Source organism: Mesoplodon mirus, assembly GCF_964341445.2.
Source record: "Mesoplodon mirus genome assembly, chromosome: 20".
In the NCBI taxonomy this organism is placed as follows: Eukaryota; Metazoa; Chordata; class Mammalia; order Artiodactyla; family Ziphiidae; genus Mesoplodon; species Mesoplodon mirus.
In genome coordinates this window covers 8,003,850-8,020,805 of record NC_138996.1, presented here as the reverse complement: position 1 = coordinate 8,020,805, position 16,956 = coordinate 8,003,850, and the positions used below count along the sequence as shown (strand labels likewise).

Sequence of the window (16,956 nt, the reverse complement as noted above, 5' to 3'; positions counted from 1 at the left end):
TAATAAGGAAAGGGGATGGGAGATGAAGGCCTCTTGGGGTAGAGTAAAAGGTGTTTAGGAAAGATGAACGGGCCCTTAGGAGAACAGGTTGGAGATTTGACAATTTGACAAAACTTGTCAGGGTGTGGCGTCCACTTCCACTCTTGAAACTCCCAGGGAGGGGACTTAACAGCAATTGAGCTTCTTTTGGAGGGTCTGTCTTCAGAAATGTAAGGGAGTTCGGAGAAATCTTCTCCCCACATTTACTGTTTTTCAAGTGCCAACAGCTCAAAATAACCAAAACACCAAAGCAGCATCTGTGGAGTGGCATGTCCTGTACTCCTACATACATATTTTGGGGCGTATTCTGCTATCCTCCCCTAGAATGCAAAGCCCATGACTGCAGAGACTTTATTTTGTGCCACGAGCAAGCCCGGCATATACTAGGTAGTCAGTGTTAAACGTTTACCTTTCCTATAATGTATACCCATATTCCTTGTATAATTAGAACTTTAATTTCAAAAGACTAAAATCCTGGATTACTGAAATTCTTAGGTATAAACTCAGCATCCAAAAGAAAACAAAAAAAAATGTGTGCAAGGAGCGTAAATGCCCTTGGATGGCTAACGCGGAGCACGGGCGCCAGCTGCTTATCCAGGGCTCCCAAGTTTCTCCCGCCGACACTAACAACTAACAACACTAGGACGTTCCGAAGCACCAGCTACAAGCGTTCGGACAGGCCTGCGGACAGGACGAGTGGGAAACCTGGGGCCCCAGGTGGCGTGAGGCAGCCCGAAGTGCGGAACCGCGCCCAACAGGAACGGCCTGCTCAGGGTGCGGGCGCGGGCGCTGGGCACTCCGGCCCGCGTCTCTATGGTAGGAGCGGAAAAACCGGAAGTAGCCGCGAGAGGGGCGGGGCAGGGGCGGGGCCTCCGGCACCTCCTCCGCTGGGAGCCGAGGAGAGATGGCGGCCGCCGACGGCGTCGGGGAGGCTGCGCAGGGCGGGGAGCCAGGTCAGCCGGAGCCGCCGCCGCCCCAGCCGCATCCCCCGCCGCCCCAGCTGCCGCAAGAAGAGGCGGCGGCGTCCCCTATGGACGACGGGTTCCTGAGCCTGGACTCGCCCACCTATGTCCTGTACAGGTAACGCACACGGTATGGTCGCGGCGCGGGAGACCCTCCCCCGCGCGCGGCGCTGCACGGGGCGCGGCTGCGGCAGAAGCTCGCGCGTCCTCGCCGTCCGGCAGCCGGGAGCGGCGGGGTGGGGCCCGCGCTGTCACCGCTCTGGGCGGTGGAGTTTCCGGGCCCCACAGCGCTGGCCTGCTATAGTCCGAATGCCAAAGGGCTTGGGTGCAGTCGGACCGCAAAGAAGGTCCAGATTGGCTCACTTAAGAAACGGGGCTTCCCGTGGTTTGTTCTGCGGAAACGGAGAGAGCTAGCTTAAGATCTTTGGGGACCGGGACGTTTTCATTCGGCGTTTTCTTTCAGTGTTTTTAGCGCCCAGCGTCAGCCAGGCACCGAGTTAGGCTGTAAGGATGAGACTATGAGGATTCAACTCCGTTACGCATCCCCTCGTCGCCTCGCGCTTAGTGCAAGCCATGTGCAGTGTCGGGTACTGCTGTAACTTTCTCGCCTTTCCTCCCCATCTTTGCCACCACCCAGTCCCGTCCCCGTTAGTTCTTTGCTTTCTATTGGTCATGCTGGTTCCCCAGCTGCATTTTGAACCTGCAGAGACGACTGAGAAGTCCTTACTTTTCTCATATCTTACTTATTCTTCTATAGTTCTAGGTAAACCCATTAGATGGCTGATTTGCGTAGGTTGTTTATGAATTGAGTGAAAGCCACTATGCAGATTTCGTTCTTGGAGTTTACAGTGTTGGTGATTTCAGTTGGTTGAGGTGGCCCCGTAGCCCTCAGACCTCCTCTCTGAACTGTGAAATACTCCGCTTCTTCCCTTGACTGTGTCCGATTTCCCTGTGCCTAAAGGACAGCGGTACCATTCTCATGCCACTCCCCATCTAGGTCTCACACCTCGGGTAATTGTTTCCCCTGGATTTCTCCTTGTATAATGGGCACAATTTTAGGATTTGTCTAGATACCACAGAATTTTTGCTGTCAATAGCTGATGAGTACAGAGAACTGAAAAATGGGTAATAGGGAAAGAATGTAAGTAAAAGAGTGGTTAACGAAAATTGGGTCACACTGAGCAGTTTACACAGCAGTGTCTATAGGCACCCAGTGTTGCCACTGTAATTTATTTTAGCATTGATAATGAGAAGTAGTATTCATTGAATACTTACTATATGCATTTATTATATGCTACATTTATAACATATAGCATATATATTTAAGCATACAGTAATACTATATAGTACATTTAGTGTATTTCCTGTATAATATTGTATATGCTAACTGTGTGTGTTAGGGTATATATAGTATAATAGTGTATATATAGTATAATACTATGTATTATATGCTTACTATTATGCATATTTTAAGAGCTTAACATATTACATCACTTAAACCTCCAAGTAGCCTTCTAAGGTTGGTTGGTAATAGTATCATCTCCATTTTATAAATGAAGAAATTGAGGCCCAGAGAGGTTAAGTAACTTCCTCAGGGTCACACAGCTAGTTAAGTGGTAGAGCCAGTGTTCCACAGATTCCAGACTCTACTGACCACCTGGACCACCTTTCAGTGTACAGTAAAATGATAGTGATTACTTTTACTTTTAAATATCACTTCTACTTATTCAGAGTATTCAAATAAAAATTGTTATTCAAATTTTTTTAAACTATTGACTGATTCCAAAGAGCCTTATTAGACCAATGAATTAGATTGATTTCTAATTTAAAACTATTGTGTACTTGCTAGAAAAACCTGCTTTTGCATTTATGTAAAAACTTTAAATTTGAAAGCTATTGATTTATTAGCTTTAATTGGAAAATTATTCATTTTATTTTTCTTAAAAGTTTAATATGTAAAACAAAGTGGCAACACTTGGTCCTGAAGAATCCAACCATAGTTACATTATTTGTAAGTTAAAGTGTAATTGTTGCCTTTTTAAAAAAACATCAGATTTCTTTTTTTCCTTACAGGCTTGAATATAATCACTGAAAAATATATGTATTTTCAGGGACAGAGCAGAATGGGCTGATATAGATCCAGTGCCGCAGAATGATGGCCCCAATCCAGTGGTCCAGATCATTTATAGTGAAAAATGTAAGTTTATTTTTTATTAGGGAAAGGTCTGTAAGTCAAACTTAGTAGCAAAGTTGAAATTCACAACTATGTGACTAGATAGATGACAGATTTTTGTCTAATAAAGATCTAAATGACTTAAGCTAATCTTGTGGGGTTTTGTAATTTATTTTCATGATTAAAAGTTTCATTTTGTCCAAAGAGTGGACGTATTTTAAGTTTAAATAATGAATGTTACATTATAATACATAGTAACCACTGTGTGATTGTGCTTTTCATTTAGTGTTTAATCTCCACATGAGATACAACAGAAATGATTTACTGTTTTATTTAGAATAAACTTTGGTTGTTGAAACATGAGCATTTTGAAATATATTTTAGCTGTGAAATGTTAGGCTCAGCTGGAATATATTACTGATAGTGAGTGGATTATTTTCTTTGACAAAGTATTCTTTCATAATGAATGTGAAATGCTTTGTAAATTGAAGGCCATACAAATGTTAATTGTTAGTTGTTCTTCTAGGAAAGGGTAAACAAAATGAAATGCTAGTTTTGTAGTTTTATGTAGTTTTATGTATATATATATTTCTTTCAGTTAAGGCTCTGTTATCCAAGATCATTCCTCTTTTACAAAAAGCGATTATTATTTTTTCTGATTATGAGATAATGTCAAGAATGTAAAGAAAGTGGGCTTCCCTGGTGACACAGTGGTTGAGAGTCCGCCTGCCGATGCAGGGGACACGGGTTCGTGCCCCGGTCCGGGAAGATCCCACATGCCGCGGAGCAGCTGGGCCCGTGAGCCATGGCCGCTGAGCCTGCGCATCTGGAGCCTGTGCTCCGCAACAAGAGAGGCCGCAACAGTGAGAGGCCCACGTACCGCAAAAATTAAATTAATTAATTTAAAAAATATATATATATATATATCATATTGCAAACCACAAAGGAAAAGAGAGAAATAATGACCCATTGATCAAAAATTGATAAATGATTATATCAGAATTTTAAATTTGTGCAACAGAAGACACCATGAATAAGTTAAAAAGCAAACAGCAGTGTGGGAGAAGATGTATAAACAGAGGATCGATATTCAGAACCTTATAAGGAATTCCTATGAAAGGTTAAAGAAACAGGGAAACTAATCAAAAAATAGACAAAGGGTACGAACTTATAGTTCATAGAAGAAAAAATTTCGTTAGCCATTAAATAGGGGGAAAATCCATTATCATTAGGAATGAAAGATAATTTTAAACTGTTTTACCATATTGGATATTGAGACATACGAACAGATCCATGCTTTTCAGATGGTAGTTTTCATATGTTTAGCCATTTTAGAAAGCAGTTTTGCATGTATATTTAGTAAAACTAGAAAATGCTCATATCTTACAACCTTGAAGTGCTGCTTCGCATGATACATTCTGGGTTCATTCTGGCTTATGGCATCAGATGACATGTACTAGGAGGCTGAGAGCACAGACTTCAGAGCCACACCATCTAGTTCAGATTCTAACTGCACTACTTTACTGACTCTGTAACCTTGGACAAGTTATTTAACCTCTCATTATCTCTGTCTCCTCCTGTGTAAAATGAGGACGATAGTAGTAACTACTTTATAGGGTGAGAGAGTTATACACGTGAAATAAGAGAACAGTGGCTGACTTACAGTAAGCACAGTGTGTGATAGCTGTCACAATTCACAGCATTTTTTGAAAGAACAAAATACTGGAAACCAGCTATATATTTGTGTTTTGGAGAATAGATAAATGTATCGTTGTCATACAGTTGTGTGCTATATAACCAATAAGAGGATCTAGATCTGTTATAATAGGGACAGATCGCAGAAACAGTGTTGAGTGGAAAAAAGGCACATAAGTTTTAGACACTTTGAGTATGACAGTATATTAAATTTGTAATTTTTAATTAAAAGGCTTTTAATATCAAAAAATCTAATGAATATAAAATTCTATTTATATAATCCCAAATTTATTGATGACCCTAAATTATATAGGTTCATATAGCCCTAAGACTGAGTATCCTAGTCCCACTTATAGAAATCTGTTCTGCAAAAAAATAGCATTGACATGTAAATTATGCCAGGCCCACTGTATGGAAAAGTGAAACAAGAATGATGTAGATGTGTATACACAGGCATGGAAGGACATATCACTGAGGGGGAAATGCCAAAATGAAAAGCGGGATGAAAATGTTATGCCAACTTCATTAAAAAACAAGAGCAAGATTGCATTTATTTGCTTAGAAAAATGTCTGGAGAGACATATCAAGTGGTAACAGCCATTACCACTGATACAGATCCACTGCACTGGGGAGTAGCACTGGAGTACGGGAAACTTCATGTACTTTTATATTGTTTGCAGGGTTTACAAAGAGCATGTATTTATTTATTTTCTTTTTTTTTTAATACCCAAAAGAGTTTTATTTTAAACATTTACCAAATTTAAGTTGTGCTAACTTCTGATACATAGACATATGTATCTACATAACTGTATATACATGTGTACATAAATACATAAGTAATTCACATCTATGGTAATATTTTGAGCTTTACCTATGAAATTAATTTCAGTTTGGGTCAAATATTTCATCTTTTGCAAGAAACCTAACTTGTTCATGAAAATCTTGAATCCATCCGAGGTAAGGAATAGAATCCCGGGTAGGACTGGGATATGGGAGTGGGGTGGTCAGACATGCCACTAGCCCATACAGGGTGTGTTGGTGAAAATTTGAAAAAGGAGCCACATCGTCTGGGCAGACATGGCCATGCACCAATAAACTCGGCTTGGTGAGTAGGGCAGGATTTCAGCTCCCATTCCCTGCCTCAGCTGGATGCCTTGCACTGGGTGCAACCTGCATGTAGGTGGCAGTCCTAGAGGGATGGCTCAGTGGCGGTGCAAGCAGAAGATGGTGATCTGGCCACCCTTGTACAGCTCCATTCCTCGCTAGACTGATTTAATTTGTCTGGAGGAGTTTGGTCGGGTAGGGATCTTTTCTTCTCACCACTTCTGATGATTTAGCTGAAGAAGGAGATCTCCCCGATGGAAGAAGTCCATTTTTCAGGTTCAAGTGTGCAGATGGCCGTGCAGCCTCCAAGTGGGCTTTCATGGTTTAATCTTAGGAAATAGCCCAATGTTGATTCTTGAGTCCTAAAAAAAATATGCTGTCGATCTGGTTGTAGGTGAGCTTTGCAATTTCCCTTTTCTCTCAGCGCCTCAGCTCGGCCGCTTCATGCCAGCGGTCGTACGGAGGGGCTGCGTGAGGAGAGAGGAGTGGGCGGGGAGCCACCAGGCTGCTCCCCAGTCCCAAGCGGGCTGGCTGGGGGACCAGGGCCATGCACGCCCCCACCCGGATGGCGCAGCCAAGCGGGCGCGTGGTGTTCCGCGCCCTCCAGGCTGACTCCCAGAACATGTATTTCTTTTTAATTAAAAATATTTTGGGGGACTTCCCTGGTGGTGCAGTGGTTAAGAATCCACCTTGCCAATGCAGGGGACATGGGTTCAAGCCCTGGTCTGGGAAGATCCCACATGCCACGGAGCAACTAAGCCTGTGCGCCACAGCTACTGAGCCCGTGCTCTAAAGCCCGCGAGCCACAACTACGGAAGCCCGCGTGCCCTAGGGCCCATGCTCTGCAACAAGAGAAGCCACCGCAGTGAGAAGTCTGCGCACCACAACGAACAATAGGCCCTGCTCACCGCAACTAGAGAAAGCCCACACGCCACAACAGAGACTCAGTGCAGCCAAAAAAAAATATTTTTTAAAGTAACACATGCTCATTGAAGAAAAATTTGAAGATGTTAACATCAAAAGAAGAGTCTAATCATCGAGAACTAACCACTGTTAACATTTGGTGTATAGCCTTCCACTCCTCGGAAAATATGTTACCACAGAGTTAGGTTTATACTATGTATGTGTACATGTGTGAATATAAAATAATGTGTTTATACATTGTATATAGAGTTAACATGTTATAAGCATTTTGTTACACATTTTAAAGCATTTGGGAGCTTGGTTCTTAATGACCACATAATATTCCATCGTTTTTTACCATTTATATTGTTTCTAAATTTTACTCTGGTATAAATTAAATTCAGCATTCTAAAGGTAGTATTTAAGAGTAGATGACCTTTGTATGTTCAGAAGGAGCTATAATTATTCATGCTCTCCTCTGATAATTTCATTTTGGGGGTTGTAGTTTAACGAAACCATATACATACCCATGTGTGCTTGCATGCACACACATAAATACATATGTGTGTATTGTGTATTTAATTTTTAAAATTTTTTAATGAAAAGTCATTGGATGCTTAAAGTAGTGATTTTTATAGAACAAAATTGAAAACCAGTAGTAGCAGAATGGTTAGGCAAATCAGGATAGATTGACATTGTATTCATGCATATTGACCTACTAAAAGTTTGGGTACCCTGTCAGTAACTGGAAAATTATATGCTATAAGAAAAATAGCAGGACTTTCCTGGTGGTCCAGTGGTTAAGAATCCATCTTCCGATGCAGGGGTTGATCCCTGGTCAGGGAACATACCCACGTGCCACGGGGCAACTAAGCCCATGTGCCACAGCTCCTGAGCCCGTGCTCCACAACTACCGAGCCCTTGCACTCTGGAGCCCACACGCCACAACTACTGAGCCCGCACGTTCTGGAGCCTACGCGTCACAACTAGAGAGCCTGCGCACTGCAACTACTGAGCCCATGCACTCTGGAGACCACACACCACAGTTAGAGAGAGGCTCATGTGCCACAACGAAGAGCCCGTGCACTGCAACAAAAGATCCCGCATGCAGCAGTGAAGATCCCACATGCCACAACTAAGACCTGACACAGCCAAATAAATAAGAAATAAATAAAAATTAAAAAAAAAAGAAAAATAGCATAGCATGTCCACATAAATTTTTAATTGTGGAAAAAGAAGTAATGAGGAGTATTTAACACCTGGGTTTTTTTAGTAGTCTGTTTAGGACCTTAGTCTGTTCTCTACGTTAATCTGTGCTGTGATGTGAAGGCATTTCAGCTGCAGTGAAATGAGCATTGTGGTTAGCAGTGTGTGCTTTGGTGTCAGACTAGATTGGGGTTTAACTTCTGTCTCCAAAGTACACTGGGCCATGTGAACTTGTTAATCTCTCTTAAATCTGTTTCTCTTGTGGAAATGAGAGTAAAATAGGTTAATATTTGTAAAGGTCTATGTTCCTTCAGTTAAGAGATTGGCAAAGATCAGAGGTTTTGATACTCTGTCAGTGAGGATGTGGAAAAAAATCGGTGTATTCATACATTCTTGGAGGGACTATATATTGCACAGACCTTTTCTGAGAGGTTAGTTTGGTACCGTCTGTCAGCATCAACAGTGCGCATAACCTTGACCCAGTAATTCCACTTGTAGTAATTCATCCTACAGCTGTACTGAATTTGCACGTGTGTGCAGAAATGTACCATGATAGGACAGCGAAAGAATGAAAACAATTTAAACATTCATTTATAGGGGACGAGTTAGGTATAATTAGAGTGCCCATACAACGAAATGCTGTGCAACTGTTTGGAAAATGTAGTAAACTTTGTCACGGGGAATGTGGTTGAAAATTATGTCATCTTCTCATCTTGTTCCTCAAACTCGTATGTTCATAAATAAACATACATTTTTAACTAAACGAATAGCTGCTGCTCTGCACCTTACGTTTTTCACTCAACAGCCTGTCTTAGCAGCTGTTCCATTTCAGTACATAACAGAACAGCCTTGTTACTAATAGCTGCATAGGATTTTGTTGTATGGGTGTACCATGATGGACTTAACCCGTTCTTCACTCATGGAAATTTCAGTTGTTTCCAGTCTTCATTTCTTTATTTCTTAGGTAAATTTCCTTGGATGCTTTGGGCACATACAGGAGTATGTTTGTAAGAAAACTTACTGGAACTGGAATTCTTAGGTCAATGAGTAGTCATTTATTTATTTGTTTGTTTGTTTATTTATTTATTAGAGAAACACTTTATTTTTGGCTGCATTGGGTCTTTGTTGCTGAGCGTGGGCTTTCTCTAGTTGTGGCGAGCAGGGGCTACTCTTCGTTGCAGTTCGCGGACTTCTCATTGCGGTGGCTTCTCGTTGTGGAGCACAGGCTCTAGGCATGCGGGCTTCAGTAAGTTGTGGCTCACGGGCTCAGTAGTTGTGGCTCACGGGCTGTAGGCGTGCAGGCTTCAGTAGTTGTGGCACGCGGGCTCTAGAGCTCAGGCTCAGTAGTTGTGGTGCACGGGCTTAATTGCTCCTCGGCATGTGGGATCTTCCCAGACCAGGGCTCAAACCCGTGTCCCCTGCATTGGCAGGCAGATTCTTAACCACTGCACCACCAGAGAAGTCCCCAGTTTTTAATTTTTAATAGATGTTACCAAGTGGTTTTCCATAGAGATATTTACTAGTTTATATGACCTTGAATAATGTATGAGTGAAAAAAGCAAGGCCTAGGACGTTAGAGTGGGATGTGATCTCATTAGTATTAAAAAAAAAATGGGAGGATGGAATTAGAACATATACTTCTATGTGCATAGGATATATTTGGAAGGATACACTAGAATCACTCCACAGTTGCTTCTGGGGAGAAGGACTGGGAATTTAGTGGAATGGAAACTTAGCATAAACCTTTTTGTACTGTTTGAGTTTTCTATCATTGTGTATATTACTTTTTCAGTTTAAAAAAACTGATCAAAATAAAATGTGAGAAAAACAGCTAAGTGAATATATTTGGATATATGCACTCTTAATTTTTCTTTAATGCATAAGGTCTCTGGGGGATCTGGAGTCTGGCATCAACCCCTGTATTTGCAGCCTGGCTGTGACACAAGTTATCAGGGTGGCAGTCATAATCATTGGATTTTCTTTCTTTTGCTTATTGTTATAAATCGTATACATACAATAAAGTATCTTCCTCACAGAGTAAAACAACACTTTGTACTATAGTGGTTGTTGTAAACAAGAAAGACCATCCTAATGCAGTTGTGTCCTCTGTTTCTAGTTCAGGATGTTTATGATTATTTCCGGGCTGTCCTGCAGCGTGACGAGAGAAGTGAACGAGCTTTTAAACTAACCAGAGATGCTATCGAGTTAAATGCAGCCAATTACACAGTGTGGTAAGTAAGACACATTGTTAATATTCCCTGTCTGAATGTCGCAGGTTTTAGTTTGGATGACTTCTTTCTTAACGTTAATTTTTATCAAAATAACAATTCACATGTGAGCTTAAAAGTCAGAGGCTGAATGAAAAATAGCAATCTCTGCTCTATTCCTTCTCACTACAGAGTCCCACTCCCCGGAGGCAACAATTCCTAGGTGTTTTTTCTTAAAATCACCTCTGTATTCTAAATCATATGCTTGATTATTTGTGATTTTTTCATTTTAGACATTACTCCTTCTATGGAAAATAGAGTTCAGTCTCCTATACTGTCTCCACCACAGTAATCAGTTCATGGTTCATGCGGACCCACATTTCATCATATATTTACATTTCCTTTAACAGATTGGCTTTTTTATTTAGTTTTGTTCTCTTTTTACCAGCAAGTTAACTGTCTCCCAGACTCTCTGCTCATGTAGAATGTCTCGTTACTGTTGAGCACAGCAGGTAACCCTTCAGTTCCTTCCTTTCTTCTCCAAGGACTTGGGCACCCCGTGTCTGGTCCATAGCTCTTTCCTGTGTTGGGTCCCTGTTTCCTAGATCCCACATCTTTCTCTTTCCTGCTTTACTCTCATTTTATAGACCAGATCCTTGAATAGAAGAAAACTCTTAGAAGGCTGTGATGGAAATTGTTACTGAGGTTTCATAAATTTAAAAGTGTCTTCAGTCTCTTCGAGCTTTAGTGATAGAATTCTAGATTGGAAATCATTCTCCGTTAGATTTTTAAAACTGTCTTTCTGTTTCTTTCAGCCTCTATTGAGAAGATTCCCATTCCTTCGTTTTAACCTTTTCTTTAGCTTTGGGAATTTTTTTTTTTTTTATGTTCTTTTGATAATGTCTTCTCTCTTTCCTCTGTTGACTGTCTCTGGAATGCCTTTTAGTTGCATGTTGTACTTCTGAGGTTGTCTTTTCTTACTCTCATCCGTTTTTATTTACTTTTGAGATTTCTTCAACTTTATCTTCTAACTCTTCTATCTGCACTCATTTTTAATTTACAAGAGCTCTTTTTATCTTCTCTGAGTATTCTTTTTTAATAGCATCTTGTTTATTTCATAGATGGGATGTGTTTTCACTTTTTCTATTTGTTTTGCTCTCTTTAATGTAAACATTTTTCTCAAATGAATGGTAATTCTTGGCTCTCCTTTCATACTTACAGTGGAAGCAGGAAAAACCTGATTTGGCATCTCTGCATGTTGCAGGACTTGTCACCTAGAGGGCTTTACCATGAAGCTAGTGTGGAGGCATGGCTGTTTTGTTTGACGTCTTCATATGTCAGTATTTCTGGGTCTTTTCTCTTGACTACTTTGTTTCTCTGAAGAAGAGCTGTCTGAGGAGTGTACGTTTGGCTGCCACAGTTCTGGGGGTCAATTCTGGCAGGGGAAGACAGGGGTGGGGGCCATCTCAGCTATTCAGTGTATCAGCGTTTTAAATTTCCTTGTTTCCAGCCTTTACCTCACCCTGCCTTCTTCTGTGTCTGGTATTTCTTTCTGCTTTGGATTTTTCCAGAAAATAAATCCACTTGTCTGCTGCCCAGGCTTTTTAGGAAAACCCTAGTCCTCCTTCTCCTGCATGTTTTCTTTACTTTCACAAAACACACTTCACTTCTGGCGCTTCTAGTCACCGAATGTGTGTGGGATTTTTCCCCTACCAAGCAGTTCCCTGTGACACCACCTGGTTGTCCTACAGTTTAACTCAATTCTAACACTGTCTACCTGCAGGTAACGTCGGATCCCACAGGTTAAGGGCTTGGTCCCACAAGCCTGCCCACCCCAATGCCAGTCGCACATCCTGTGCTTCTGACTGGTGGGCCATAAATCAGAGGTTCCACGATCCCCTCCTTGGGTTCAACTGATTTGCTAGAGCAGCTCACAGAACTCAGGGAAACACTTACTTATGTTTACCAGTTTATTAAATGATATGATAAAACACACAGATGCACAGCCAGATGAAAAGGTGCGTAGGGTGACATCTGGGAGGGTCCCAAGCACTGGAGCTTCCGTTCCTGTGGGGTTGAGGTGCATCACCCTCCCGGTACATGGATGTGTTCACCCACCTGGAAGCTCTCCAAATTCCCTACTGTTGGGATTTAATGGTGGCTTCCTCGCGTGGACACGATCGATTATTAACTCCATTTCCAGCCCTTCTCCCCTGTCTGGAAGATGGGAGGTGGAGCTGAACATTCCAAGTTTCTAATCAAGGCTTGGTCTTTCTGGTGACCATGAGCCATCCAGGAGCCCAACCAGAATCACCTCAGTAGAAGAGATACCCGAGTGCTCTTATCACTCAGGAATTTACAAGGGTTTTAGGAGCTCTGTGTGAGGAAAAAAAAAAAAAGACAGACAGACACACACACACACACACACCCAGGTTGGGAGATGTCACCTCTCTGCTCAGGGTTGGGGGAAGGATCTTGGCTGCGGAGGACTCTTTCTACATTTTAAAATGTTTTCAGCCCCACTCTTGACTTCCAGTTTCGGAAATACCTGATACATCTCACTTCTGAACCTTTCTTCCTCACTTGACAGGTGTTTAGCACTTTCTGGTTTTCTAGGTCAGTCAAAACTATCAGCTTACCATTTTCCATCGTTTTGTTGACCTCTTTCAATTGCTGTGGTATCCCCTCATCCTTGTGGATTTATACCCTTTTTATTTCTTTACTGTCATTTTAGTAGGATTATCTAGAGCTGTTAGTGTGATCTTCCATCACTTTATGTCTCTAATATGCACATTTTTAGCTTGTAAGAAATTCCTGACTGTACACAGATCAGAGCAACTTAGAATGCATTTAAAATTTCCTAAGTTTATTTGCTGTTTTCTTAAAAACAGTATATCTGAAATTACCCATATGAACCAGGCTGCCTGTATGTGTATGTGCTCTGTGAAGCCTCATTTTCTTTAAGCAAATTATAATAGAGAAATACTATCATTTCCTCTATTTAGCATTTCATTTTAAGAGATAACTTTTAAAGTAGTTTTTTTGGGGGGCGGAGTCAAGATGGCAGTGTGGGAAGACACAAGAGTTGGCATCTCCCCACAACTAGGGCGCTTGCCAGACACTGGTGGGGGACCTCGAAGCCCAAGGAGACGGGAGGAACCCCCAAGTGAACCGGTAGGACATGGGGGGACTGAGCAGGGAGGAGAAGTGGAGGCCAGACAGGACTGGCGCCCCTGAGGGGTGGCTGAGAGGGGAGGGGTTCCTATGCCTGGAGGGACCCTCGGGGGCTCGGATCGGAGTGGGGAGAGTGCCCAGCATTTGCCCTACTCACTCGAGCCTGGGAAGCCTGCTGGGCTCCCAGGCTGGGTGCCCTGCCCTCCAAAGCCCCGTCCAGGATGCGTGGGTCCTGGAGGCATAGGAGGGAGGCCAGGGGAGAGGAGGAGAGGCAGCAGGAGGGGCCCTCCAGGACGGGAGGAGCAGAAGAGGAGCAGAGGGCGTTTGCCCCGCCCACTTGGGCCCAGGAAGCCAGCTGGGCTCCCAGGCCGGGTCCCCCGTCCTCTACCAGAGGCAGACCTAGGCCCCTTCTGTTCCATTGAGCCTAAGCCCCACCCCACCCCCCACACACACACCCCAGGGCCTTTTCCAGCTGTGTGAGTCCTAAGCATAGACCCTGCCCACTACCCAAACCTCACCCTTGCTTAGGCCCCGCCCTCCACAGCCAAGGCCTTTTCTACCTTTTTTTTTTTTTCCTCTGCTCTTGTTTTTTTTTTTCCCCTTCTGCTCTTGTTTACTATTGTGATTCTGTTTTACCTTACGGTTGTTCCATGTATATTTTTATTTTTATATTCTTTCTAACATATCTGTTAGTTTCCTAGTCTAATTTTATTTTTTACTCTTTCTTCTTCTTCTTCTTTTTTTTTTTTTTTTGCTGCTCTGCGCAGCTTGCAAAATCTTGGCACATGAGCCAGGGGTAGGACCGAAGCTCCTGCGGTAGGAGTTCCGAGTCTGAACCACTGGACTAACAGAGCACCTCAGACCCCAGGGAATATTCATCGCAGTGAGGTCTCCCAGAGGTCCTCATCTCGGCACCAAGACCCAGCCCTACCCAACAGCCAACAAACTCCAGTGTTGGACGCCTCAGGCCAAACAACAAGTAAGACAGGAACACAATCCCACCCATCAAAAAAAAAAAAAAAATGAGACTGCAAAATATATGTCACAGATGAAGAGGCAAGGTAAAAACATACAAGGCCAAATAAATGAAGAGGAAATAGGCAATCTACCTGAAAAAGAATTCACAGTAATGATAGTAAAGATGATTCAGACTCTCGGAAATAAAATGGAGGCACTGACTGAGAAAATACAAGAAATGTTTAACAAAGATCTAGAAGAACTAAAGAACAAACAAACAGAGATGAACAACACAACTGAAATGAAAAATACACTAGAAGGAATCAATAACAGAATAACTGTGGCAGAAGAACGAATAAGTGAGCTGGAAGATAAAATGGTCGAAATAACTGCCGAGGAACAGAATAAAGAAAAAAGAATGAAAAGAATAGAAGACAATCTCAGGTAGCTCTGGGACAACACTAAACGCACCAACATTCAAACTATAGGGGTCCCAGAAGAAGAAGAGAAAAAGAAAGGGTCTGAGAAAATATTTGACGAGATTATAGTGGAAAACTTCCCTAACGTGGCAAAGGAAATAGTCACCTAAGTCCAGGAAGCACAGAGAGTTCCGTACAGGATAAACCCTAGGAAAAACACACCAAGACATACTAAAACTAACCAAAATTAAATACAAAGAAAAAATATTAAAAGCAAGGGAAAAACAAAAAATAACATACAATGGAATCCCCAAAACGTTAACAGCTGATTTTTCAGCACAAACTCTGCAAGCCAGAAGGGAGTGGCAAGGTATACTTGAAGTGATGAAAAACAAAAACCTACAACCAAGACTGCTCTGCCCAGCAATGATCTTATTCAGATTTGATGGAGAAATTAAAAGCTTTTCAGACAAGCAAAAGCTGAGAGAATTCAGCACCACTAAACCAGCTTTACAATAAATGCTAAAGAAACTTATCTAGGCGGGAAACACGAGAAGAAAAAGACCTACAAAAACAAACCCAAAACAATTAAGAAAATGGTAATAGGAATATACATATCGATAATAACCTTGAATATAAATGGATTAAATGCCCCAACCAAAAGACACAGACTGGCTGAATGGATACAAAAACAAGATCCATATATATGCTGTCTACAAGAGATGCACTTCAGATGTAGGGACACATACAGGCGGAAAGTGAGGGAATGGAAAAACATACTGCATGCAAATGGAAATCAAAAGAAAGCTGCAGTAACAATACTCGTATCAGATAAAATAGACTTGAAAATAAAGACTGTTACAAGAGACAAGGAAGGACACTACATGATGATCAAGGGGTCAATCCAAGAAGAAGATACAACAATTATAAATGTTTATGCACCCAACATAGGAGCACCTCCATACATAAGGCAAATGCTAACAACCAGGAAAGGAGAAATCGACAGTAACACACTAATAGTAGGGGACTTTAACAACCCACTTACCCAATGGACAGATCATCCAAACAGAAAATAAAGAAACACAAGCTTTAAATGACACAATAGACCAGATAGATTTAATTGATATTTATAGAACATTCCACCCAAAAGTGGCAGAATACACTTTTTTTCAGGTGCACACAGAACATTCTCCAGGATAGATCACATCATGGGTCACAAATCAAGCCTCGGAAAATTTAAGAAAATTGAAATCATATCAGGCATCTTTTCTGACCACAATGGTATGAGATTGGAAATCAGTTATAGGAAAAAGACTAAAAAACACAAATACATGGAGGCTAAACAGTGCACTACTAAATAACAGATCACTGAAGAAATCAAAGAAGAAATAAAATACATAGAAACAAATGACAACAGAAACACAACCGAAAACCTATGGGATGCAGCAAAAACAGTTCTAAGAGGGAAGTTTATAGCAATTCAATCTCACCTCAAGAAACAAGAAAAGTCTCAAACAATCTAACCCTACACCTAAAGGAAGTAGAGAAAGAAGAACAAAGAAAACCCAAAGTCAGTAGAAGGAAAGAAATCATAAATATCAGAGCAGAAATAAATGAAATAGGAACAAAGAAAGCAATAGCAAAGATCAATAAAACTAAAAGCTAGTTCTTTGAGAAGATAAACAAAATTGATAAACCTTTAGCCAGACTCACCAAGAAAAAAAGGGAGGGGATGCAAATCAATAAAATTAGAAATGAAGAAGAAGAAATCACAACTGACACCACAGAAATACAAAGGATTATAAGAGACTACTACAAACAACTATATGCCAGAAAAATGGACAGCCATGAAGAAATGGACAAATTCTTGGAAAGGTACAATTTTCCAAGACAGAACTAGGAAGAATTAGAAAATATAAACAGACCTATCATAAGTAATGAAATTCAAACTGTAATTAAAAGTCTTCCAACAAACAAAAGTCCAGGGCCGGATGGCTTCACAGGTGAATTCTATCAAACATTTAGAGAAGAGCTAACACCCATCCTTCTCAAATTCTTCCAAAAAATTACAGAGGGAGGAACGCTCGCAAATTCATTGTACGAAGCCACCATCACCC

The 16,956-nt window shown here is 41.5% G+C and overlaps 1 protein-coding gene across 1 annotated transcript in view; it reads left to right on the top strand.

The window, feature by feature from the left end:
• Positions 1 to 917: 917 nt before the first annotated feature.
• Positions 918 to 16,956, top strand: part of FNTA (farnesyltransferase, CAAX box, subunit alpha) — a 29,870-nt gene continuing 13,831 nt past the window's right edge. Inside the window, exons 1-3 of the mRNA XM_082608868.1 lie at positions 918 to 1,119; positions 3,113 to 3,198; positions 10,199 to 10,313. Of these exons, the coding sequence (XP_082464994.1) occupies positions 944 to 1,119; positions 3,113 to 3,198; positions 10,199 to 10,313 (377 nt within the window). The 5' untranslated portion in view covers positions 918 to 943. The remainder of the gene's footprint in view (positions 1,120 to 3,112; positions 3,199 to 10,198; positions 10,314 to 16,956) is intronic.